General features: G+C 43.2%; 2 protein-coding genes across 4 annotated transcripts; both read left to right on the top strand.

The window, feature by feature from the left end:
* Nucleotides 1-399: 399 nt before the first annotated feature.
* On the top strand, nt 400-7,376 carry LOC114426736 (leucine-rich repeat-containing protein 58-like). Its single transcript, XM_028394321.1, has 4 exons — nt 400-1,093; nt 5,450-5,578; nt 5,667-5,944; nt 6,045-7,376. Exons 1-4 carry the CDS (start codon nt 636-638, stop codon nt 6,236-6,238), a joined length of 1,059 nt encoding a protein of 352 aa, XP_028250122.1. The 5' UTR covers nt 400-635; the 3' UTR covers nt 6,239-7,376.
* Nucleotides 7,377-12,973: 5,597 nt separating this feature from the next.
* On the top strand, nt 12,974-23,129 carry gpr156 (G protein-coupled receptor 156). 3 transcript variants are annotated; one of them, XM_028394416.1, is made up of 10 exons: nt 12,974-13,176; nt 15,172-15,324; nt 18,660-18,787; nt 18,865-18,994; nt 19,068-19,178; nt 19,321-19,446; nt 19,542-19,637; nt 19,756-19,932; nt 20,392-20,550; nt 21,352-23,129. In XM_028394416.1, exons 2-10 carry the CDS (start codon nt 15,208-15,210, stop codon nt 22,624-22,626), a joined length of 2,319 nt encoding a protein of 772 aa, XP_028250217.1. In that variant the 5' UTR covers nt 12,974-13,176; nt 15,172-15,207; the 3' UTR covers nt 22,627-23,129. The 3 variants fall into 3 exon arrangements, with proteins under 3 accessions (XP_028250217.1, XP_028250216.1, XP_028250218.1); XM_028394415.1 differs by having other exon boundaries at nt 19,756-19,992; XM_028394417.1 differs by lacking the exons at nt 12,974-13,176; nt 15,172-15,324 and adding exons at nt 16,212-16,342; nt 16,751-17,952 and having other exon boundaries at nt 19,756-19,992.
* Nucleotides 23,130-24,202: the final 1,073 nt, after the last annotated feature.

The following is a 24,202-nucleotide window of genomic DNA, read 5'->3' as shown; positions in this document are numbered from 1 at the left end:
TCTTCTGGACATATGTGGATTCACTGTGAGGAACACACCTCATTCTCATTCTGTGCACATCAACTTAGCCGTGTATTGCATAATGTAACAGAGGAGGGAGGTTGCATAATGGCAGAGAAGCCGGGCAGCTGCCATGATGGGTCATCGGGCACCATTCACCTGTTGCTGCAAGACTTCCAAACTTAATCGCCGCGGTTTTACAAAACAAGGAGGTAGTCAGCAGCTATATAATGTCAATAAACTGGATAAAAAGCCAAGTACGAGTCCCTGAATTAATGCTTTTGTAATATGAACGATTGGGAGATCAGCCAATCAGCGTTTAGAAGGGCGGGGCTTGGAGGCAAAACCAGCCAATCAGAAACATCGAAGCAGAATCCCCCCTCCCCCTCCCCTCGAATGGCTTCATTGTGGGAAAGCTGGACAGCAGTCAGTGTGGACATATGGAGCTATAGAAGGCTGTTAAGTTATTGTCCGACGTTTCACCGGAGATGCTGTTAAATGTGACCGGCAGCGGTACAGACATCTCTCTGTTTTCTGTGTTGAAAACAGAGCGGACCTGGAGCTAACTTTTCGCGGCAGCAAAAACTTCTGCACGGAGCTCAGACCGAGTTCAAATCCCACTAAAAATCCCCAAAATGGAGAATCAGGAAGGTGCCGCTGCCGTCGGCGACGGTGTGCTCGATTTTTCACGTTTGAGTTTGAGCACCCTGAACGTTGACAGTATCAGCGACGAGAGGAAAAGGGACACCCGACTGCTCCACCTGAACTACAACCGCCTGGCCTCGCTGCCCTCCTCCGTCAGCCTTTTCTTTAACCTCGAGTTTTTGGACATCAGTAACAACGGACTGTCGGCCATCTGTGAGGGCATTACGCGGCTGAGCAAGCTGAAAACTCTCATAGCCAAGAACAACCGCCTGGACGAGTTTTCGCTGCCCAAAGAGTTCGGCTGTCTTCCGCTGGAGGTGTTGAACTTTAGTGGGAACCGCTTTGAGGAGATCCCGCTGCAGTGTGTGAAGCTGCCGCGTCTGCAGTCGCTCTCTATCGGCGGAAACAGACTGAAAAGTATACCTGCAGAGATAGAGAATCTGACCAGGTGGGTCACACCACACATTAGTATATACAGTATATAACTGACTGTCCACTGCACACTGTTTGTACCTAGCTTTTACACCATAATCACAATAATGGACGGGGTGGAGACAAAGTAGGCAGCTAAATTTTTTACGACAACTTTTACTGCATCATTGGGTTATATATCAGTTGTTTATTTTATGTTTATGTTTCAGGCTTCAGTCTGTGGTCCGTAGAATCGAACGTCCGTGTCGTTGCTATGGTTACCTGTTGGATACCTTAAGCACCTACACCCCATGCACACCCTCATACATACACACACTGTTTATACTGGAAGATTTAGCCGACAATACCAACCAACCAGTAAGATCAGATTAGTGCTGAAATAATTCAGTCAGACAATCAGATCAGGGCTCTGATTAAGACAATTAGAACATTTTTCTGTTGTTTTTTTGGTCCACCCATCTGTAAAGTGCTTATCTGAGGCCGGGTTGTGGGGGTCTAAGCAAAGACACCCAGACTTTCCTCTCCCTGGACACTTCTTCCAGCTCTTCCAGGGGGAATCCCAAGGCATTGCCAGGCCAGCTGAAAGCCATAGACTCTCCACCATGCCCTGGGTCTCCTCCAGAGGGTTAGGGATCTCACCCTATCTCTAAGGGAGCGCCTAGGCACCCTACAAAGGAAACTCATTTTGGCCATTTGTATTCACGATCTCATTCTTTTGGTCACTACCCAGAGACCATAGGTGAGGGTAGGAATGTAGATTGACCAGTAAATTGAGAGCTTTGCCTTTCGGCTCAGCATCTTCTTGGCCACAGTGGACCGCATTACTGCAGGAGCGGAACCAATCCGCCTGTCAATCTCCCGTTCCATCCTTCCCTCACTCATGAACAAGACCCAAACTTCTCCACTCTCCTCCCACCCAGAGAAGACAAGCCCTCTTTTTCTGGTCAAGAACCATGGTGTCATGCTGATTTTCACAGCAGCCGCTTCACACTTCATAAAACCAACAGGACAACATCATCTGCAAAAAGCAGAGACCCTAACCCCCAAACATGACCCCTTCTGCCCTCTAGCTGCACCTAGAAATTCTGCAAACTCCAAATTGTCCTCCTTCATGGCCTTTCTTTACTGTGGGTAACTCCAGAATAGAAGAGAGTCCAACTTCTCTCAAGGAGTTGGGTTCCAGAGGCCAAGCTGTCTGTGGAGACAAGCCTGACTATCTCTAGAATCTATAAAAAGTTGTAATCAATGGAAACAGAATGCTAAATCGAGGTTTCAATTATTTTGTTACAGTTTATTTCCCCTAAAAATTATGTTATCTCTAAAGAACAAACTGCTGCATGTTACAGACTGTCTCTTGGGAGACACTTATGATCATTGTGAAACGCTTAAGCCCCTAAATAGGTCAGAGAAATGTTATTCGGGTCAGTATGTTGTATACAGGCATTGTTTTCTTACCTGTGTATCAGGTCCTCGGGGTGATGATAAGGTATGACAGCCCTTACCTATTACAGGGCTGTGTTGAATTCAATAGTTGGGTCTTTGTGACATTCTGCAGTGTGGTACTTGTGACGAACAGAGCAGCACTGTGTATAACACACACACGTTATTGATGGATGCATAGATGATGTATCCTTGATCAGCTTCAGCCCTTATTTAACTGTAATGTGATCTGGTTCTTCCAGGTTTTACATTTACCAGAGTCCACATTTATCAGTGACGGTCATCTGCATGCTACATCTTGTTTCACTCTCTTTTATGAGTTGTGTCATATAAAGTGCGCACACATAAGTTGACCCACCTATTTTACGTGCTACAATGTGTCTAAAACTGTCTGAGGCAGAAGTGTTTCTGAAAATAAATGTAAATGTTTGTGGTTTTAAGCATATTTATAATGTTACTAACTCATCTGTCTACAAGGCTCATGTTCTTTCCCAGTCAGTTTATCAAGTAAACAACATCATGATTCATTGAGTGTGCAGGATAATTGCGTAGTAAATCTGTTCCAGTAACTATCGCAGCGTTGTTTTGGATATACACAGACCCACAGTTGATACTCGAGGCAGGATGTGGTGGGCTGTATCTGAGATGCATTCATTTACAAAGACAAACACCTTAAAAGTGATTAAACACAGATTTAAATTTAGAGACTCAACTGTAGTTGTGGTCACCTAACTGACAACAACAGTCTTTTTACAACATTTGCAGGTTGGTGTTTGTTTTGGTAAAGTGGGGGGAAAGGAAGCCAGCTTTGACACACTTTCTTATCCTGTTCTGGGTACAAGTCACAGTGACCCAGTACCAGGCCAAAGATCCAACCTCTAAATACACTATGAGGGATCACACACTTTGTAACTGTGTAGTGTCCCATTAAGACACAATCTTGTTTTTTGTCTTCAGTATACTGGTTTGCTTTTGTGCATGTAAACACATTCACTAGGTGTACCCTGCCTCAAATGAAGTGTTTTTTCCACTAAATGAACTAGCAGGTTGTTTTAGGGCACTCTGCACCACTTCAGATTCCTGCTGCTGGAACTTGTTGGACTGCTTTCAGGGCTGTTTTCAGTGGGGGGTGGGGGGGGGGCACAAAAAGGAAAAGTGAGGAATGGGCTGATTTTGGCTCATGATAAAGTCCAGAGATGAAAATCTCTGTGGATACCAGTGCAGAATCTGGAATACTTTGGATTCTTCATCGCACACCGCAGACATCGGTAATATACCTGGTTTGTTCTGTTGCAGGTCTGTGTAGGGTCTATGCTTCTTCTCCTTCTGGTTTATTCAGAATTCTGAACCCTCTCAATAGCTGGCCCCACGTCTGTTATCTAACCTTGTAGCTTCTGCAAAGGGTTACTGATGTAGATGTTATTTGTAAATGTACTACCCAGCTACAGCTGTATGTATTTCACTGTCTTCCTCAGATCATATATAAGTAAGTGTTCGTGATTTTCAAATCTTCCAGATACTTTCGCATGTCAGAGAAAGTTTCAGAGTCCTAGTATTGTGTATGCTGCTGCCTCACCGGATAAGGGACACTTGAATGGAGTGCTTTCTACTGTTAGTACTTGTCCCTTTGTTTACATTCCTTACAGCATTCCAGCAGAATATCTGCTGTGTAAAAAGCCTTTTTGTCTGCAAATGTGAAGCATTGGTAGAGAATGTTTTTACTTTGACTCAGGGATGTTTTGTAAGAATGAAAACAAGATTTAAAGATGTGAAACTGCAGATCAGTGTTGCTTTGACAGAACCTAAATTTTGCTTAGTTGTAAAAAATTAACCCTGCTGTATTGTCCTTGATTCAACCCTCAAACCAACTAACCCTTGCCTGTCCACTTCAGTTGATTTGTCTCACTGTGTCGGCGTGTGCAGTGTGGATGTCTCAGTGTTGTCACAGAGCGGGCTTGCTCAGTGCTCAGCCACCAAGGACAGTATAATGGCTTCATGTCTCGCAGTCGCTGTGTCATCAGTTCCTGCAGGCAGATGGCCTGACAGTTTGCTTTTGCTGACCAGCCATCCATGGCTCGCTCGCTGTCTCTCTCTTTGACTCCCACCCACACCCCCCTGCATGTACTCCACACTGCCATTAACCTACCACAGAGTCATTTGTTTTCTGACTCACACACAGCATCACTGCTGCTGTGTAACTAGGCATAACTCTTATAGACACAAACAGTTTATCGCTTAATTAATCCCTTCTCTTATCTTTATGTATTATTTATTATTCTATGTATTACGAGTATTTTCACTTTCTGTCTTTTTCATATTTTCTTTGCAAATCGTCTGTGGCACAATCTAAACCCATACTCATCAACCTTTAAGCATGTACTAACAAAACTTTAGCTCCCCCTTGTGGCATGTTGCACACTATTTTTTTTATTCACTCTCTGTAGATTAAGATTAAGAGAGTTTACATTAATATGTCAGGATTAGGACCACTGGCCTGCGTGTAATAAATTGAGTTTTCCTTATACTATGTGTCAAAGAACATTCTTAGTCATCCAGGTCATTTTCATCAAGAGCTTGAAGCAGGGCAAGTCCTGTTAACCTGCTCCAAGCTTCAAGCCCTTGAGTCCTTATACCGTAAATACTAAGTATTTAGTAAAGTATTAAGTAAAAATAGAAAAGAATCTGTTTATTCTGTGTCATGAAAGTGATATTTTTTTGTCCAAGGACAAACAGGAAGGACAGAAAAACAAACACTGATTATACTTGCTTTTATAATGCAGATAGAGAGATACTTTATTTCCCAATGGGAGATTCAGAAAGTTTTAGCTCTGCCCAGAACTGAGGCTATAAAATAAATCATAGTGAACTATGTCACTCTGCATGACATCCCTATATTCAAACTGGATTCTTGTATTTTTTGTGTGTGTATCAGTTTGGAGATGTTATATCTGGGTGGAAACCTCATCTCAGCCATTCCTCCTGAAGTAGCTAACCTGCCCTACCTCAGCTACCTGGTCCTATGTGACAATCGCATACAAAGTGTGCCACCACAGCTCACCAGGTAATATCCACAGCCTCTGAACAGTTTTACCACTATCCTGGAGTCATGTTTGTAAAATGAACTCTCTCTCGCTCTCTTTTTGTTCTAGACTCCACTCACTGCGATCTTTAAGTCTCCACAACAACCTGCTGACTTACCTGCCCAGAGAGATCCTCAGCTTGGTGCACCTGCAGGAGCTTAGTCTTCGAGGCAATCCGTTGGTGGTGCGTTTTGTCAAGGAGATGACCTACGACCCTCCCTCGTTGCTAGAGCTGGCGGGACGCACAATTAAGAGCCGAAATATTCCCTACTACCCTCAAGACCTGCCTTCAAACCTGCTGCGGTACCTGGATCTGGCCAGCAAGTGTCCCAATCCCAAGTGTGCCGGTGAGACTATTTTAAATGAGTTTTTAATGAATTTGAGGGATTTATTCGAAATCCATTCACCAATATGACCATGTTCTCTGTCCTTCTCCTGTCACTCCAGGTGTGTACTTTGACTCATGTGTGCGCCACATTAAATTTGTGGACTTCTGTGGGAAGTACCGGCTGCCCCTCATGCACTACCTGTGCTCCCCAGAGTGCACCTCTCCCTGCAGCTCCAACCCGCAGAGCGATGCTGAGTCTGAGGACGAGAACAGCGTTCCCACCGACCGCCTCCAGAGGGTGCTGCTGGGGTAGAAGTCAGACCCTAGACATACATACTCCCACACAACCACGCACACATACCCTATTTTTACACCTAATCGCTGTGAGACTTTAGCCCTGAAAGGTCCCTCAGACCTGCTTGTCTCATGGTCAGACAAAGGCAGCATAACTCCTATTTGGGCTCGGAAGAAGAGAGGGCAGCATACTTTATCTCCTTTATGATGCTTAGTTCTTTATAGTAGCTACAGCACATTTTCAGTTTGGACATATATTTTCTCCAGTTTCTGGAAACACCATGAGGAGCAGACGATTTGACACTACAGTAAATGAATATGTGACATCAGCCAGTCTGCTCGTCACCATATTAAAAGAGCAAGGTGCTTATTTATCAGTGTCAGCCCCAGGCTGCACAAGAACTGAGATTGAGAGTTATGTATGTGAAAGAATGCACAGCCAGACTCACACACAGGAAGTGGATGTGGGGCGGACCAGGGAAAAACCATCCCACTGTTAGACCAGGAACAATAGCTATTCAGCACAACACAGTGGTAGCCTTAATGTTTGTGTTCAGAGCTGTACGTTTCTTTTTTTTTCTGGACATAAACATACAGAACGTCTGCAGTCAGACATAACTTCATCATCTCTGCCAGGAAATAATCGTTGAGATCCTGCTACAATTTTCTGCTTGCGTGGAACGCCGGGAGATTTTAAAGCATCATTTGTTTCCATTAGTGAGGAAGACAGTTTCTCCCCTTTGGCTTCGCATTAGAACGTAATGTTTAGAAAATGTTGCTCTATGTTACAGTAGCACTTAGCTCTAATGCACTTGCTTGCTAAAAGCTGTACTAATGGGAACTTTTAACATGAGAGAATATTAACTACACACAACCCTGAAATGTGACAAATTGAATAACATGACAGACTTTTTTAATGGATTTTTATACACATTTTAACCACAGTAAAAAGAGAAAAAATAACCTTTTATAACTTTTATACAAATCTATTTGTCAATATTTCTAATGACCTGCAGAGTAGATGGCACTTGAAAAGAAGATATATTGAAGATACAGTTATATTATTAACTATATGTACTTTTACCCCTTTCAGATAATGTGTAAGTAGACTGTACAGTATATAATAACAATAATAAAGACTGATTGTATTATCTTTAGATTGGCTCTTTTGTTGTGATGTTCGGAGGATTTTTAATCATTTATTTACTTTATTTAATTGATAGATAAACGAATGTATAGAACCCTAAATCTGTGTAGCATGTTATCAATAATGGTACGAAGACACCATATCAAATGTTAAAACTAGTAGATTTAAAACACATTGTTTTTACAGCAGTCAAAATTTGGAAAGGGCATATGAGTACTGACAAAAACAGATTTTACAGTTTAACCATTTATTGTTTGCTTTATGTCTACGAAGCAACGCCAACCCTCGTTCTGCACATATTAAATCAGCACAACATTGTGGTAATAGTCCTGATGCACAATGGGCCTGCCTGCAGTCCAGACCTGTCCCCCATTGAGACCATTTTGCAAAGTAGAATATGCTACCAAGCAATAATGAAACAACAACAGTGACAGTGTTGTTAAAATATGATATACTACAGTGGTAAACATGCAATGTCAAATTTAATAAAGAACAATAACATTTCTTTTTTTGGCAGGTTTGCAGATAAGTGCATTTTGTATATTTACATCTTATTTACCATACTCTCAAGTTTTTAGGTAACAGAAATCCTATAACATATACTATGTGTGTGTGTGTTTTTCTGTGTTTGTGTAAAAGATGCTGAAGTGTTTTTTGTGTTTGCTTACATGAACCACTCCATTTTGTGGCTTCAATGTGTCCAGGTTTCATTTGCATATGAAGGTAAGTTCATTATTGAGTCTGAATGCTGAGAGACTTTTTTCTATAAACCAGAATTAGGGGATGCCAGGCTGAGTGCATTCTGCCTCACACAGTCTGCTAATCCTTTAACGTCACTGGCCAAGAGCCACTAACTAGCTTGTTTCTCTTTTCACGGCGCCTGCTCCTATCTCAGCAACTCGTTCAATTTCTTTTCACCTCACAGTTTCTTTCAGTTTGGTTGGCAAGAATGATGTTTTGAGTTTCACATATTTTGTTTGTTTTGAAAGGTTTTTGACCAAGTCACAGCTGGGTTCCTGTGTTTTTCACAGTGTGTCTTTTCTCACTTATTTTTTCTCTCAACGAATACAAACTCTGCCACCAACAGCAGGCACCCAAGAAACACTGTGGAGTGATGTTACATCCGTGGTTTGTGTGCTCAGCATACACACACACAAACACATTTGGAATACTTTGTGCGTTAAACAGGAGTGTGCTGTCACAAATGTAACCTGAGCTGTGAGCCATGATGAGCTGCAGCGAGCTGTGACTGACAGATGAGCAGAGCTGTCACCAGCACAGAGTCAAACCAGCTTCTGCTGAGGCTTCAAATAAGTCTTAAACACTGGACCCTGTGTCAAATTATGATCAAAACAAATGTACCAAAATATCGGTAATCTGTTAAACTTCTTCAGAAATGTCATGAGAGCTTTGAATTTGAGAAATAACAGTTTTTACAACAAAAATAAGACTTAAACTATAAAAAAAGACTTTTTACAATGGAGAAAATACAAATAAATGAAATGACTTTACAAAAAAATGTGATTAGTTGCGACTAAAAATGGCAAATTAGGAATCTTTTTTAAGTTTTAGGTTCAAAGACTTTTCTTCCATTTCTATGTTAAAAAGATTAACCAAAAATCATGTATTTTTATGTTTTAGGGCATACTAATGTATGCTCTGTACAGTAGTGCAGGTGATCAGATCAGCTCAAACAGCAGAGTTAGATACTGTAATCCTCTTATCGCCCTCAGTCACAGGCATACCAGCCCACAGTATACAGCCAGTGTGCATGAACATGCATGCCAGACCTCACACGGGACTTGTTTCACATTTACCACGAACTGAGCCTTTACATGCGCCCTGCACACACTGCAGATGCCGTGCCAACAATACAGTCTTGTCTTCAAAGTAACAAGGCTAATCCTAGAAGGAGAAAGTGTGGCAGGAGCCCAGAGCAGGGAGGAGGTGGTGGAGGTGTAGTGGCAACCATCCACTGCTCAGTCACAATATTTAACTTCCTCTTTTCCATTTTTTCCATTTATGCTGTCAGATCACATAATTCCCCAGCTTGTTCTTTGAGGCACTGAGGACACATCAAACAGCTGATGTGAAATATCTCTAACCAATGAGAACAGATTCAGTTAAACTATGGAAAACCAACACCTCCTCACATAAACAGAAAACAGCCGGTGAATCAGTGTGTTGCCAGTCCTACTGCAGATCATTGCTTTACCTCACACTGCTGTCATGGTTTGGTTTGGTTTGGTTTGGTTTAGGCGGTTAAATGACTTGTTAGATCTGGATTTGGGTAGAAACTGTCTGATGCACAATATGAACCTCCCATCTGGAGGCCAGTGAGCATCATTACAGTCCACTTGGACACCTATACTGTCATTATCATTGTCTTATTGAGCTCAGTCTGAAAAAAATAGAGAATGGACACAGCAACTCTGAATTAATGCTAAGCTATAAAAGTTACTATAATGCTTTGAACTGGACAATACAGCATATAAAACTGGACATATTAAACTGTCTGTATGAGAGGCACCATGGCTGGTACTCTTCTTGGGAAGTTTGCTAATCCAGGACTATAGAAACGCTGCAGGAGGAGTGTCCCACACAAGGGTTTTGTCTCTGGTTATGTTAGTGGGCAAACCTGGGCATGTCACAGGGGAGCATCCAGGCGAGGACAAGCACAGAGCTGGAATAACTTTGGGATGCTTCACACACACACACACACACACACAGAACAATGCATTTCCACCCACACTGTTTAGATCCACCGCAGCATGGTGGGACTCACTGTGTGGTCAGATGTTGAATCACAGCTGTCAGGAAACGGTGCTCTAGCCTGTCAGGTGTGGTTCAACAGGAAACTCAACTCAACTCAACTCAACTTTATTTATAGAGCACTTTAAAATCAACCAAGTTGGCCAAAGTGCTGTCCACAAATACAAAAGCATATAAAACACATGAAGATAAAAAGAACAATAAAAACATAGTAAAAACATAAAACAGTAAAAGTCAACATCTCAGACTGAGTTAAAAGCCAAAGAGAAAAGGTATGTTTTCAAAGAGGATTTAAAAGCTACAAGAGAGTCAGTCTGCCTAATGTGCAGGGGCAGATTGTTCCATAGTTTGGGGGCAGTGACTGCGAAAGCACGATCCCCTCTAGATTTCCTCTTTGTTTGTGGGACTATTAAAAGAGACTGATCTGCCGACCTAAGAGAGCGTGAGGGAGTGTATGGCTGAAGCAGGTCAGACAGATACTGTGGGGCGAGGCCATTAAGACATTTAAAAACAAATAAAAGAATTTTAAAATCAATCCTAAAATGCACTGGGAGCCAATGAATGGAAGCTAAAACTGGAGTGATGTGCTCAAATTTTTTGGTACCTGTTAAAAGACGGGCTGCAGCATTTTGAATTAATTGCAGACGAGACAGCAGCGTCTGGCTGAGCCCAACATAAAGTGCATTACAGTAGTCAAGTCTACATGAGATAAAAGCATGGATTAAAATCTCAAAGTGATGTCTTGATAAAAATGGCTTGACTTTGGCTAGTTGTCGTAAATGATAAAAACTGGACTTGACAACTGATTTGATCTGCACATCAAATTTCAGACCACTGTCCATTTTTACCCCTAGATTTGTGGCTGTTTGTGTCACATGTTGACTCAGAGGACCCAGATCCACATGAATTCTGGAAGCATCACAAGGGCCGAACAACATGACTTCAGTTTTTTCGTCATTCAGGCTGAGAAAGTTTAATGACATCCATGCCTTAATCTCTGCAATACACTCTAAAAGTTTCTCTAAACAAGAAGCCTCTCCCTGTTTTAGTGGCAGATAAATTTGACAGTCATCAGCATAACAATGAAATGTGACACCATGCTTTCTGAAAATAGATCCAAGAGGAAGTATATACAGGGAGAAAAGAATAGGGCCAAGTATAGAGCCTTGAGGAACGCCACATGTGAGAGGTGCTGCACGTGACTCCGCTGTTCCAAGTTGTACACAAAAGGTTCTCCCTGTTAGGTAGGACCTGAACCAGTCTAAAGCACCACCTTGGATGCCCACCCAGAAACGGCATGTCACTTGCTTTGCTTGTTTTTTGTTTTGTTTGGTGGACTTCCAGCTGTTACATGTGCAAAACATGGATGCCCAGAAAGAGATAGAGACTGTTACTGACACCTGCATCAGGTAATTATAACATCTTTATGTTAGAACTGATCCCCGGTAACCTCAGTAGAACAACATGTGTCAGGTTTCATCCAGTTCAGCCTCCCAGCCAGCATCTCCTCTTTGACTCCTGCTTTCTGAGCAATAACAGCATCGTGTCCCCAGATTAAATATTCAAGCTGCTGGTAATCTGAGTATCAGTGCAGTCCACCTGCTGCTACCACGGTCTATTTGAACCTGATCTTGGAGGAAACCTGAGAGTGATAGCCACGCTTTGTGTGTAACAGAGCTGGCTGCAGTGTGTCAGTCCTTCAATGGGGCTTGTGGTGAGTTCACTGTCACATATTCTGGTGGAATTAAGTGTTTCTGTGAGTCATGTAGAGACAGAGGCTTGTTTAATGTTGGTTCGAGATCATGAGCAATGGTTAAAGGCAGAACTTGTCTTCCTGACATACCTGTTGTTGAATTTTGAATTCATTTTTTCATACACCCACAGGACCAAAATAGACTATGTCCATGTCAGTTTGAGGCTCAGCTGGTGATGTGACGCATGCTGATCTGTTTTATTTACACAGCAAAATCTGTTCTACAGTTTCCAAATTTGATATATGATGTATGAATGTATACATCAAACCCTGTACTGGGATTATATTCCTTATATATACAGAAGTAGATGGGATAAGGGGTTCACTTGCCTGCAGCTACATGTGCAAAGTGCACAGTACAACAATGAATCTGAATTTACCTTTTAGCGAATATGAGTCAGTCCTAAATGACAGGACTGGGTTTTTGAATATAGACCAGCTTAAACTGAAAAACAATGATGCAGCCTGGTATCGTGTGTGACTGAATGGTGGGTTTATGAATGAATAGCTTCATATTCTTGTGTATCTCTTTCCTCTCTGACTGTCAGAAGTGGTGGCACTCCCTCATCAGGAATGACCCTGTCTGTAAGGCTCACACTGTAAATCTCTGTGACGTCTTAATAACACCTTTATGCTTCTCATAGCTGACAGAACAAATGCTGAAATACTCCTGCTGCTGGCTCAGAGGAGCTTTGCTTTTTGTGTTTTAGATTCATCAGGCTGCGGTGCTTCTTTTTTTTCTGCTATCAGCCACACAAATGTGTGCTCAGTAAAAACAAAGAAGAGCTGATGTGTGTTTCTCTTTCCATTAAAACAAGTGCTGTTTTCAGTGTATTTATTTGCACTGAGAACACCTCCCTCCCTCTCTCCCGTGGGGCCCCTGCAACATGTTGCATACCCACCCTGTCACCACAACCCAGAAAGAAAGAGAGAGAGAGAGAGAGAGAGAGGGAGCAACACCTCCTATCCCTGACACACACACACACACACACACACACACTCAGACACACACGCCTCCTTTTCCTTTACCGTCAAATGGGATCTCCTGCAGTGTGCTCAACTTTTTCTCTGAGTGACAGGATATTCCCGGGCTGACAGTTTGACGGCAGAATTAAATCGTGGGATTTATTCCAAGTGTCCAGTCGCTATAATGATGTAGCAATGTCAGAGAACGTGTCATCTTTTTGTCTGTTTTCGGGTTTTATTGTGACGTTTCTGAGTTTTACGCGATGGAGCCTGACGCGGGACGCGGGGATGGGATCCTCCACGCGATTTGAAAACCGAGGTTTGCACTTATTTCTTCTTTCTCCTCCTCCCCCTGTTTCTGACTTTCAAACAGGTTTTTATTGATCAATTAACTGTTTAATGTGCAACTTAACGGCTGTGAGCGGGCGAGCATCTATCAGGGACTAACCGGTTAAATTCAGAATTATTCACAATATGAGCATTGTGTGTGTGTGTGTGTGTGTGTGTGTGTGTGTGTGTGTGTGTGCAAATAAGTCATTTCTATCCACGGTGAGGCGAGATCCAAACTCAAAATAATCCCATGATTTCATACATCACCTGTGCATTATCTTTAATCTACACCAAATATAAGCCTTGGTGTGTATTTATTTGGTGTCTATTTATGTAGGCCTACATTTAAATATTCATTGAACCAGGCTGCAAGGTGCACCATGTGCCCAGAAATGTCGTGCGCCAGGCCTTATGTGGGGCTTTAGTGCCACTATAATTGCATTCTAACTCAGCTTAAAGAATAAATTTATAAACCGATTACTGACTCAGAAAGAATGTTTCAATATTGGCCCCTGAACTGGGGCTTTACATCTTGCTGTTACAATGGCCTATAATCTTGAAAGATAAAGTGTAAAGAGTGATTGACAGGACAATGAACGGGCTTTAGTCCATTTTCATTAAGGGTTTTGAGGCCGTTTTCTTTCTCTCTGGTCTCAGTGTTCTGTTAGAAATTGTATCTAGGCCAATAAATGAAAGGAAAAAAAAACCCAAAGTGAAAGCCGCAAAAATTTTCAGCCCATCCCACATTAGGTTAAGACATCCGAGGCTACAGGTAGCTCAGGTATTACTTGCGGTTTAGCCTTCAGGACTTGAAAAGACACTCCTCGCCATGACTATTCTGAACTGTTAAAACATGTCCATAAAACCTCGCTCTGCTTTGAGCCTCCTATCCTTCGTCCACTTTGGCTACACGCTGACCCCCACAGCTGGATGTTGGTCGACCTTTGTTGACCTCTGCGGGGTGGTGGGTCTCTCCTGAGCTGAAAGCTATGGAGGCAGGACTTTGAAAAACTGGCGGAAATGCCTCTCTCTGCCGGCCTTTCCTGCTGCAAGAAGCAGCGCTGTGATCTAAACTCGGAAAGTGACGAAAGGACATGGACAGGAACTCCAGACATTTCCCAGATAATGTTGCCTGGAGGGCCTCATTGTTCTGTTAACATCATTAATATTTGGAAGTGGGTCACTGTGGGCTTCAATTAGTAATTTACATGTATTCAAACACAGCGTTTTGTCACATTGATGGGGGTTACTGAATGTAGTTCAGCAGATTTCCCCTCATTTCTTTCTCATTTCTTGGGAGTGATCCCAATCAGAGGTTTTTCTTCGCGACTCTACAGACAGTGACGAGACCTGCTGCTCCAAATAACACACTACTCACCTGTCTGCTAGGTCGTATCGATACAAGTGGTCTCAGCAGCATGTAGCTGAGTCACTGCAGCAGTTACTCTCAGCCAGTACACCTCAGAGTATCAGCTTATTCCGTGCCACACAATCAAAGGTGCAACATGTCGGTGCAGCCCGCGGTAGCCTCATAAAAATGCCTGTGGCAGAGTGACAAACGGTTGTTTGGTGATAAAGTTTACCTCCTCAGTCCTGTGTGCCTTAAATAAACAGACTGATTGCAGATTACGTGGCTCTTAGTGAAACTGTAAATGACAGCTTTAGTGTGTTGCAGCATTTTCTTCTCCTTTCGCAGACTGTGATCCAGTGTCTAGCTGAGGAGAAGCGGTAACACACAGGCCTCCTGTCACATTTTATTGTTATTTTAGTTTTTTGTGGTGCTAATTTGAAACCTTTACTCTGCTGCTCTGGTGTCAGTGCACTTCAAACATCAGTTCCATCTCCTCTGAGAGGTCTCTGTCAGAGCACCACACTGTGGTGGCTCCAAGTCTTACAACTATTTATTGAATAATAAAGCTGGAAGCACATTTTAAACCTGTTATCCTGGTCTGTGATCATCTTTTATCATTTGGTTGCCTCACAGGATGTGTGTGTGATAGTGGACGGACTGGGGCCAATCATGGAGCCTGAGCTGAACTGCAGCTCTCAGTGTGATTCCCCGCTGTGCTTCATCCAGGCAGGAGTCAACAGGCAGGAGGGCCTCGACGTTCTGCAGAGGCTATGCAGTCTCAGCGCGGTAAACTCTCTTTAACTGCTTTTCTGTAGCACATACATAAATACTTATGATGATGACAAAGGCCTGGCTGACTGTGCCAGTTGAACATGCACCGGTCTGGCTGACAAACATGATGAATGTCACCAGTGCTCAGACTGTGCTGATACTTGCCTGCCGTCTCCAACTGTGTGACTCATAACATCCCTAAATAAATTACCCAGGGGAAGATGTGATGCTCACCTGTTTCACTTCTCCCCTGTCTGCTTTTATCTGTGAGCCGCTTATAACAGTAACTTTAAAATCTGAAAGCTTAAAATGAGAACAGAGTCACACACAACAGAGCTCCACAAGTCAAATCCTAATCAACTTTCACAGCATTTCACAGCCTGCTGAATGACTGTACATGGAGGTGTTGTGATTCTTTGCGTGTGTGACACACTAGAAGAGATTCTCACCCAGGTCAAGTGCTACAACAAAGGAAACAGGACATAGGTGTAATTCTAAAAAAAAAAATAACAGATTTATTTTCTCCTTTTAAATGTATTTGTTTATTTGAGAAGGGCAATGCACTAATTTAGAGTTACATAAATATGAATATAACCCGAGTCCAGCAGCGAATTATATGTAAAATATTAAAAATAATAAATACAATATGTGCAATTATTTACAACGTATATAATATACAGAAAATACATTCTGTTAAATATAGCATATAAAGTTAACTTCAAAGCAACAAGTATTTATAAAGTAAAGCGTTCCCAAGGGAACATATCAGAAATGTGGTACTGTTCCACTCAGAAGCCAGTTGCTGGGTGAAAGGTAATGGGGATGGCCCTCTGAGGCTATGTTTAGATGTTTAGTACCATCTCAGTCTCTTGTGCCTTTAAGAGAAGAGTCAGTGGGGCTCAGCACAGAGGGTCGGGCTCAGAAACGTGTAATGCGACTTCCCAAATAGAAACTAAAGCAGCAGAGTTGCTGTGTTGAGGAACACAAACACCTCTCCCTCTCTTTTCTACGTGCTACGCTACGCCAAAACAAGGTGAGTTATCTTTTTGATTCCTGTCATGCTTTATCATGTTAATTTATGTGCGTAGTCATCTCAGAGTGTGAATAGCATCATCACCCTAGGGGAAGGGAACGGAGAGCTGCGCTGTGTTTGCTTTGTTATGGTAATGTTTTATGTGACTAGATAGTATTTTACTGCTCTGTCACTTTATTTGAGCGTCCTTATATTCACTGTGTAGTGTTGTCTGTTGAACTGTACACTGTGCAGCTTAAAGGAAACACCCTTTGATGAAATGTAACACCAAGCATTTGTTGCTATTTGTGGATGCAGTCACAAGTGTTTCTAAGCCTAATAGTACAGCAGAAAGACAAAAATACAAGAAGCTGAGCCAACTTATTCCATAAAATCCCACCTGTTTTTTGTCTCTGGATCTGTTCCCAGATATGGCCGCCGCCGCTGCTGCTGCTGCTGGTGGCGGCAGTGTGCTGTCAAAGGAGCAGCTTCTCTGCCCCATCTGTCTGGATTTGTTCAACCAGCCAGTCACCACTCCTTGTGGGCACAACTTCTGCAGGGAGTGCATACAAACATACTGGCGGAGCGTTAATCTGCCGCAGTGTCCCATGTGTAAGCACAAGCTGTACACACGGCCTGACCTCAAAGTTAACACCTTCATATCGGAGGTGGCTTCTCAGTTCAAGAAACGTGAAAGTGAAATGAGTATTTTGGATCAGTCGGCAGGCCACAGAGGGGAAGTCTCCTGTGACGTGTGCGTCGGAAAAAGAGTCAAGGCCTTTAAATCTTGTCTGGACTGCTTGGCTTCTTTCTGTGGGACTCATCTGGAGCCGCATCATGTTCTGAGCACCTTCAAGAAACACCGCCTCATCTGCCCCATGATGAACATGCAGGACAGGGTATGCAAGAAGCACGAGAGGCTCCTGGAGGTGTTCTGCAGCACCGATCAGATGTATGTGTGTCAGATCTGCGTTCGGAAAGAACACAAGGCTCACTGCACGGTCGGTGTAGAGGATGAGAGTAGAGACAGGAGGGCTCGGATCGAAAGCATACACGCAGAGGTGGAAGAAATGATCCGCTGCCGGCTGCAGAAAATCTGTGAAATCAATCAAACTGTTCAGCTCAGCAGAAGAAACACAGAAAGAGAGATGGAAGAGAGTTTGCAAGTCTTCAAGAAGCTGCTTCAGTTTGTCCAGAGAGGCCAGGCTGAGACGGTCGAGGTGATTGGTGCAAAACATCGACAAGTGGAAAGCAGGGCCAGCGAGATAATCACAGAGCTGGAGCAGGAGATCGATCAGCTGAGGCACAGGAGCACAGACCTGGAGCAGCTCTCACACACTGACGATGACCTCTACCTTCTTCAGAGCTTTCCTTCTCTCTGCACAGTGCCAGCCGTGAACGGCCGGTCTGACGTCTGTGTAGAAAATGCTGAATATGTGGGTACGGTGAGGAGAGCGGTCAGGAGGGTCGCATGTCTGCTGGAGGAGGCGGTAAAGGTGGAGGTGAAGAGGCTTTGTGAGACTGAATTTCAGAGGGCTCAGCAGTGTGCTGTGGATGTGACTTTAGATCCTGACACAGCTCATCCCAAACTGGTGCTGTCTGAAAACAAGAAACAGGTCCATCATAGTGATGTGGCCCTGACACTTCCTGACAGCCCACAGAGATTTTATCCGGGCGTTAGCGTTTTAGGAAAGGAGGGTTTTTCCTCTGGCAGGTTCTACTATGAGGTGGAGGTGAAAGGGAAGACCGAGTGGGACATCGGAGTTGGGCTTGAATCAGTCAACAGAAAAGGAGGAATTATGCTCACTCCCGAAAACGGCTACTGGACCCTGGGGAAGAGGAAGGACGAGAGCTACTGGGCGCTCAGCAGCCCTCCTGTCTGTGTGCCACTGGTGGAGAAACCCCAGAGAGTCGGGGTGTATGTGGATCTGGGGTGGGGGCAGGTTTCTTTTTACAATGCGGTCACACAATCTCATATCTACACCTTTACTGGATACTCCTTCAGTGAAAGACTTTTTCCTTACTTTAACCCTCACAGGAACCATGGTGGAGCCAACTCAGCCCCTCTCATCATCTCGCCTGTTACCTCCTGAAAGATTTAGTCTGTCGTTGAGATATGTTTTATGTATCATTTTATTTTTCAGATATGATTGTAAACTTATCTCCACCTTTTTTTATAGTATGGGCAGTGCTTGTGTGATATTTGTTACTCTATTTGACTTAATAAAATTCTGTCTGAGATAAATCCTGTTTTTTTTCTCTTTGTTAGTCTGTGTGTAAGAACTGCATGTGAAAAACTTCAGATGTGATTTTAATGAGTTTGCATGTCTGTCTGCAGGTGGCAGTGGAGCTCCCACGCCGTTCTCTCTCCCCGGTGCTGAGCGCTGTGGTGTGGACGCTGCTCTCCTCTGGCATCCTGTTAGCGTTCTGCTTCCTCCTCTTCACTCTGCGCTTCAAAAACAACAGGTAGAGTGAAACGTGGAGCTCTTATGAAGCGCGGAGAAGCCTGCTGATGTTAACAGAGTGTCTGCATGTGTTGTCAGGATAGTGAAGATGTCCAGTCCCAACCTGAACATCCTGACTCTCTTTGGGAGTGTCCTCACCTACAGCAGTGGATTCCTGTTTGCTGTGGAGGAGCGAGTGCACCCTCATGGTGGAGCATCTGTAGTACAAGTAAGTATCCATCGGCATAAATACTTCAAGCAGTGTTGTTAGAGAAGTGTTTATATGGTGCACTCTCTTATAGGCTCGCATGTGGATGCTTTGTGTCGGGAGCACGCTGGTGTTCGGCCCAATATTGGGGAAGACATGGAGACTTTACAGAGTGTTCACCCAGAGAGTGCCTGACAAGAGAGTGGTAGGCTCATCATTCCATGTTTACTTTAAACACTTTATATTTTTGATTTTCTTTCTTGTGACTAATATGCTGGATTATCTCTGTATGTGGGGAACATTGATTTAATTTGATTTGTGGCTTTCATTCTTATTTTCTGTCTCAGATCATCCGAGACATCCAGCTGATGGTTTTGGTGGCTCTGTTGATCCTGGTGGACCTGCTGGTTCTCACCGCCTGGAGCTTCACAGACCCTATCAGGTGTTCACGATCTGTCGGAGCTCTTGTCAAGGTACAGCCTCAGTTTATTAGTAAATTCAAGAAGCAGAACAGTATGAATGTAATTTTCAGATGAATCCGCTCACTGTATCGTTTCCCTTGCTGTAGGTGATGAACAGAGACATTTCTTATTCTTTGTCTCAGCTGGACTCTTGTTCTTCTGTGTATTCAAATCTGTGGATTATCATTATTGCTGTCCAGAAAGTAAGTCATTGTGATTTATTTTTTTGTTGTGACATAATTTATCTAGGTTTATTCCTTACTAAAAGCTACCAGGTCACAACTTAAACACTGACGACTTTTTGATCATCTCTTTTTCTAGGGTTGTCTTCTCCTGTATGGCACTTATCTGGCTGGACTGACCAGCAATGTTAGCCATCCTCCAGTCAATCAGTCTCCAACCATCATAACAGCCGTCACTTTGGTCACCGTCTCCTCAGCTGTGGCCGTCCCTGTGTCTGTCTTCCTGCAGGCCTGGCCCAACGTGGTCTACAGCACGGTGGCTGGAGGCATCTTCATCTGCACGCTGGCTACTAACTGCATGCTGTTTGTGCCTCAGGTTAGCAACCGGCCAGACAGACAGTGTAGACATACAGACTGACAGACAGTGTAGAAATACAGACAGACAGACAAATGACAGCTACATGTGTGACTTTTGGTTTCTGATTGTGAAGTTTCCATGTCTGTCAGTGGAGCATGACTCACACTGGTGTTTGAGTCAAAACTACGTAGGCTGTTGCGAATAGGTTTATGACTCTTTAATACACTGGCAGAGGGTTTATGTTAGAATAAAGGAATGCACTCCAGTGGAAAGGAAGGAAATACCTGAGCAATGAGCAGTCTGTTCAAACACACCTGGCCACAGTGCCATGTCAAACAGTAGTAACATTCATGTATTGTTACAATTAAAAATGAACCCGGCCTGTCTGCATGTTTCTTGCTTTGTTTCACCCTGCAGCTCACCCAGTGGCGGCAGTTTGAAGAGGATCAGAACAACCCGAGTCAGATGGCCAAATATTTCAGCAGCCCCAGTAAGAGCCAGCCATCTGTGTACAGCCAAGACGAGATCTACTACCTGCTGGGGGAAAACAGCTCCATGAAGAAACTCATTAATGAGGTAATGCAGTGTTTTCCTTTTCAGTAAGTTTGGTGTGAAGTAGATAATCATCAGTGTGATTCCTGGTGGTGATAATAAAGAGTCTTTGCTTATACTTTTGGATTCATCAAGAAATTTTTTGCTCATAAACATTGATACATTCTGAGCCTTTTCACTTCCTAAAACTCTTATGTTAAAAAGAGATCATCAAATTTTATATATTAGATTCTGTGTGTTGCTAAATGTAAAATATCTGTTTAATATTTCAAAATGCAAAATTGTGAGGTAATTTCATGGATCCAAACTTTTTATGACCGTGGAACTGTGAGACTTTGACAAAACACTTTGAGGAATATCTGCTTATATTGTGGTGCAATATGTGGATTTTTAGTCAGATTACAAATCCTGATCTGCAAAAAAAGCAGCAGTGATTTTTGTTTTCAGCTAGAAAGTACCGAAAACTGAAGTCGGGGAGAAATGGGCCAGAAGATACACATATAAGGGCATATTAATGAAGATATGTGCTATCTTAAATTAAATATAATTATGAATGAAAAATTATGAATATACACATGTATTTAAAATAGGTTTAAAATGCAGACAAAGCTGAGCTAAAACATTTATAATACAAGAGAGATTTACATGAATTTGGTTTAGTTCCACGTCTAAATGACTCCATCTGTTCGACAGCGTGTTGGCATCTTTCTGTCCCTGCTTGACTGCTGTGTTTGTACACTGAAAACTGATATGTGCAAACATTTCTCACAGACGGAACATGTCTTTGTATGTCTCACAGCTTCTGTTTGTCACTACACTTTTCAGAAGAATGCTATGATTGACAGCCTTCAGGAGCAGGTGAACAATGCTAAAGATAAGCTGCTGCGACTCATGTCAACCAGCCAGGCCTCTGATGACCAGGACATGGACTCCTCTGCCACTAACCTCAACTCATCCTCCACACAGACCACCGAGCTTCAGTCTGATGGCCTCTCTCCATCTTCTCTGTCTCAGAGAGACACTAAATGCAGACTGTCAACCCCTCTTCTCACTGCTGCTGCTCCTGCTATGAAGCCATCCTCTCTTCCCAACTCGGCACCTATTTCTGTGACCTCCTCTCACCCCGATGATGCTCACCAGAGTCAAACGCAGAGAGACGTCTCTGCTGCCAGCTCTACAGCCAGAGACACAGCAGGGGAGGATAGCGATCCCATGTCTGTCCCATATTCTGGCTTAGCCAGGACAGCAGAGGAGACGGTCCACTTTGTCACATCTCTGCAGTCCCGTCGAGGGCTGAACCCCTCTCAGATTGAAACATTTGGCAGCCATGGTGGCTTGACGTTTATTAGCAGTGAACAGCTGCAGGAGATCCTCCAGGAGCTGAGCGTGGACACAGTTACTGAATCCACACTGCGATCTCCCGGGCAGACATTGTCTCAGCCTAAATCCATCAAGGCCTCCTCCACGCTCTCCCCTCTCTCCCTGCGGACACCCTGCTCCCCTCAGCCACCACCTCTTCTCTTCCGCTACCCCAGCATCTCCCCCTACACAATGAGGAAACGTCGGCCACCCTTTCACTCATCCAGGAGAGGTTTGTCCCCTTCCTGCTTCTACATGGGTTCAGAGATTCCCACATGTAGGAAGTCAGGAGACATTTGCAGACACCAAAATCCAGGAAAGCGATCTGAGGGTGTGGATGACACTCGTCCCCCGGTTTACAGCAGCGACGTTGAAGTAGAAAAGGAGGAGGAGGATAGAGAAAGGCAAGTAGTAAGAAGGTGTGTATCAGGGTGCCAAAGGTGCTCGACCTTGAATTGTGCAGAACAGAATCACACGGCAGCATGTGGCCCCGAAGTGGGTGGAGATAATAAGCAGCACATTAGAGACTCTTGTGGGTACTGTGACTCGGACTCGAGCAGCTCAACAGATTACTGCTACTACCACCGCCCTTACTGCGACGCCTGCCTGCAGCGAGGCTCACTCCTGAGCTCAGACAGCTCCTCAGACTCCTCCGACAGCGAGTACGACAGCTACGCTGGCCTCTACCGCTCCCCACGCCCCGTGGTATTCAAAGAAGACCTCAAACCCACCTTTGTATGAACACACGTATTCTGCACTTTAATTATTCATCTATTTCTACCACTTGAATTCGTAAGAAATGTCGTACAAATGTTCATGAAAACATTTATGAATGAGAAGCACAGTGCTGATTATTGTTAATATTACTTATGGCATTATTTGTGCATTTCTACTGTTGTTTGAAAACATATATTTTGGAGAAGAAATGATAAACTAGAGATGTAATTGGAGGCATACACTATTAACTTCTGTGCAGATGCTTTTGTATTTATTTTGATATATTTATTTGTTGAATTATTTCTGGGTTCCTTTTTAATGAGCGACGTTGTTGTGCACATCCCTTTCTTGCACAGTGTGTGTCTCTCTGGAGTAGCAAATATGGACCAACATTGTTGTCACATGTTTATAAGACGCCATGTTCACATTGTCAGAGCATGACATGCCAGTGGTTTGCCTGTAAAATGATGTTGTCACTCCATGTCCTCAGTATTATTGTCCTACATTAATAAGAGTATTTATCTTAAGTGTGTGAGTCTATGCGTGTGCATGTGTTTGTCATCATCAGACCAATCATAGATCAATCTATATTGAATATTAAGACAAGCAAATGTGCAAAGAGAATGATCAGCACCAGCTGTAAGATAATCCACTGTACTTGTGAAGAGTAGCTTTAAGGTAGTATAAACTGTCTACATCTATGGCATCCTCAGCAGGTAGATTTACCTTTAAGTTCTGCCTGAAGTGTTTTTATATGTCAGGTCTTAATATATTTTACACATAAGCCAGTCTAACACTGACAACAAGTCCTTTGTGGATTTCTTTTCTTTTAATGTGTAGCATTCAATGAAAAATGTAACGTCCATCCCAGCAGTTACATCTGTGACATGTCATGAAAATGCTCAGTCGGCCTTCAGTTTCTTCTCACAGGTTCAGGAGTTTTCATAGTATCCTTCTGCCCTGCATTTGTCCTTCACTTTCACTCCCTTTTTCCACTATCTCTTCTCTGCTTCTGCATTTTGTCCCCCCCTCCACTTATGGGAAACTGTGCGTTTGCCGGGGGAGGTGTTGCTATGAAGGGAAAACAGAGTCTTGCATTACTTCTGCTCAGCTGCCTGTTTTTGTGTTGCTGCTGCAGCTTTCTGTTCTGTGTATGAGCCCTTGAAGGCCTGGAAGAAATTCCCTTTGATATGGAGCACGACGGAATATAAATACACAAAAGAGAGGCTGCCAGCCCACCTATTGCTATGAAGGCGGAAAGAATTTCCTGCCAAGATAAGTATAGTATACAGGAATAAAAATCCTCAATTAATACAATAATGGTTTCTCAGTTTAAATGGAGTTTATGGGTTTAGAAACCAAAGAAATAGACAGTTATTTCCATAACTTTGCTCTTTGTTAAAGGTTTATGATTCATTACAGATGCATTATTAATGGTTAAGGTTGTATGTATCAATTATAACCTGCGGAAAATATGAATATCTGGGTTTTAGACAGTAGGAAATCTATTTTCTATTTTACTATTACAAAATAGTAAGAAGGAACCACTCTGAGTTATTTGCATATTGACACCTTTCAGGTCAGATAGGTGACTGCATTT

Source organism: Parambassis ranga, chromosome 21, assembly GCF_900634625.1.
Source record: "Parambassis ranga chromosome 21, fParRan2.1, whole genome shotgun sequence".
NCBI lineage: Eukaryota > Metazoa > Chordata > Actinopteri > Ambassidae > Parambassis > Parambassis ranga.
This window is presented reverse-complemented; position numbering and strand designations above follow the sequence as displayed.

Bases quoted from the DNA above. Each gene is read 5' to 3' on its own strand.
- LOC114426736 (XM_028394321.1), top strand. From the start codon at position 636: ATGGAGAATCAGGAAGGTGCCGCTGCCGTCGGCGACGGTGTGCTCGAT. The intron at 1,094-5,449 runs GTGGGTCACACC...TGTGTGTATCAG, and splicing joins GAGATAGAGAATCTGACCAG to TTTGGAGATGTTATATCTGG. The intron at 5,945-6,044 runs GTGAGACTATTT...CTGTCACTCCAG, and splicing joins TCCCAATCCCAAGTGTGCCG to GTGTGTACTTTGACTCATGT.
- gpr156 (XM_028394417.1), top strand. From the start codon at position 16,753: ATGGCCGCCGCCGCTGCTGCTGCTGCTGGTGGCGGCAGTGTGCTGTCA. The intron at 18,788-18,864 runs GTAGAGTGAAAC...ATGTGTTGTCAG, and splicing joins CTGCGCTTCAAAAACAACAG to GATAGTGAAGATGTCCAGTC. The intron at 19,993-20,391 runs GTTAGCAACCGG...TTCACCCTGCAG, and splicing joins GCATGCTGTTTGTGCCTCAG to CTCACCCAGTGGCGGCAGTT.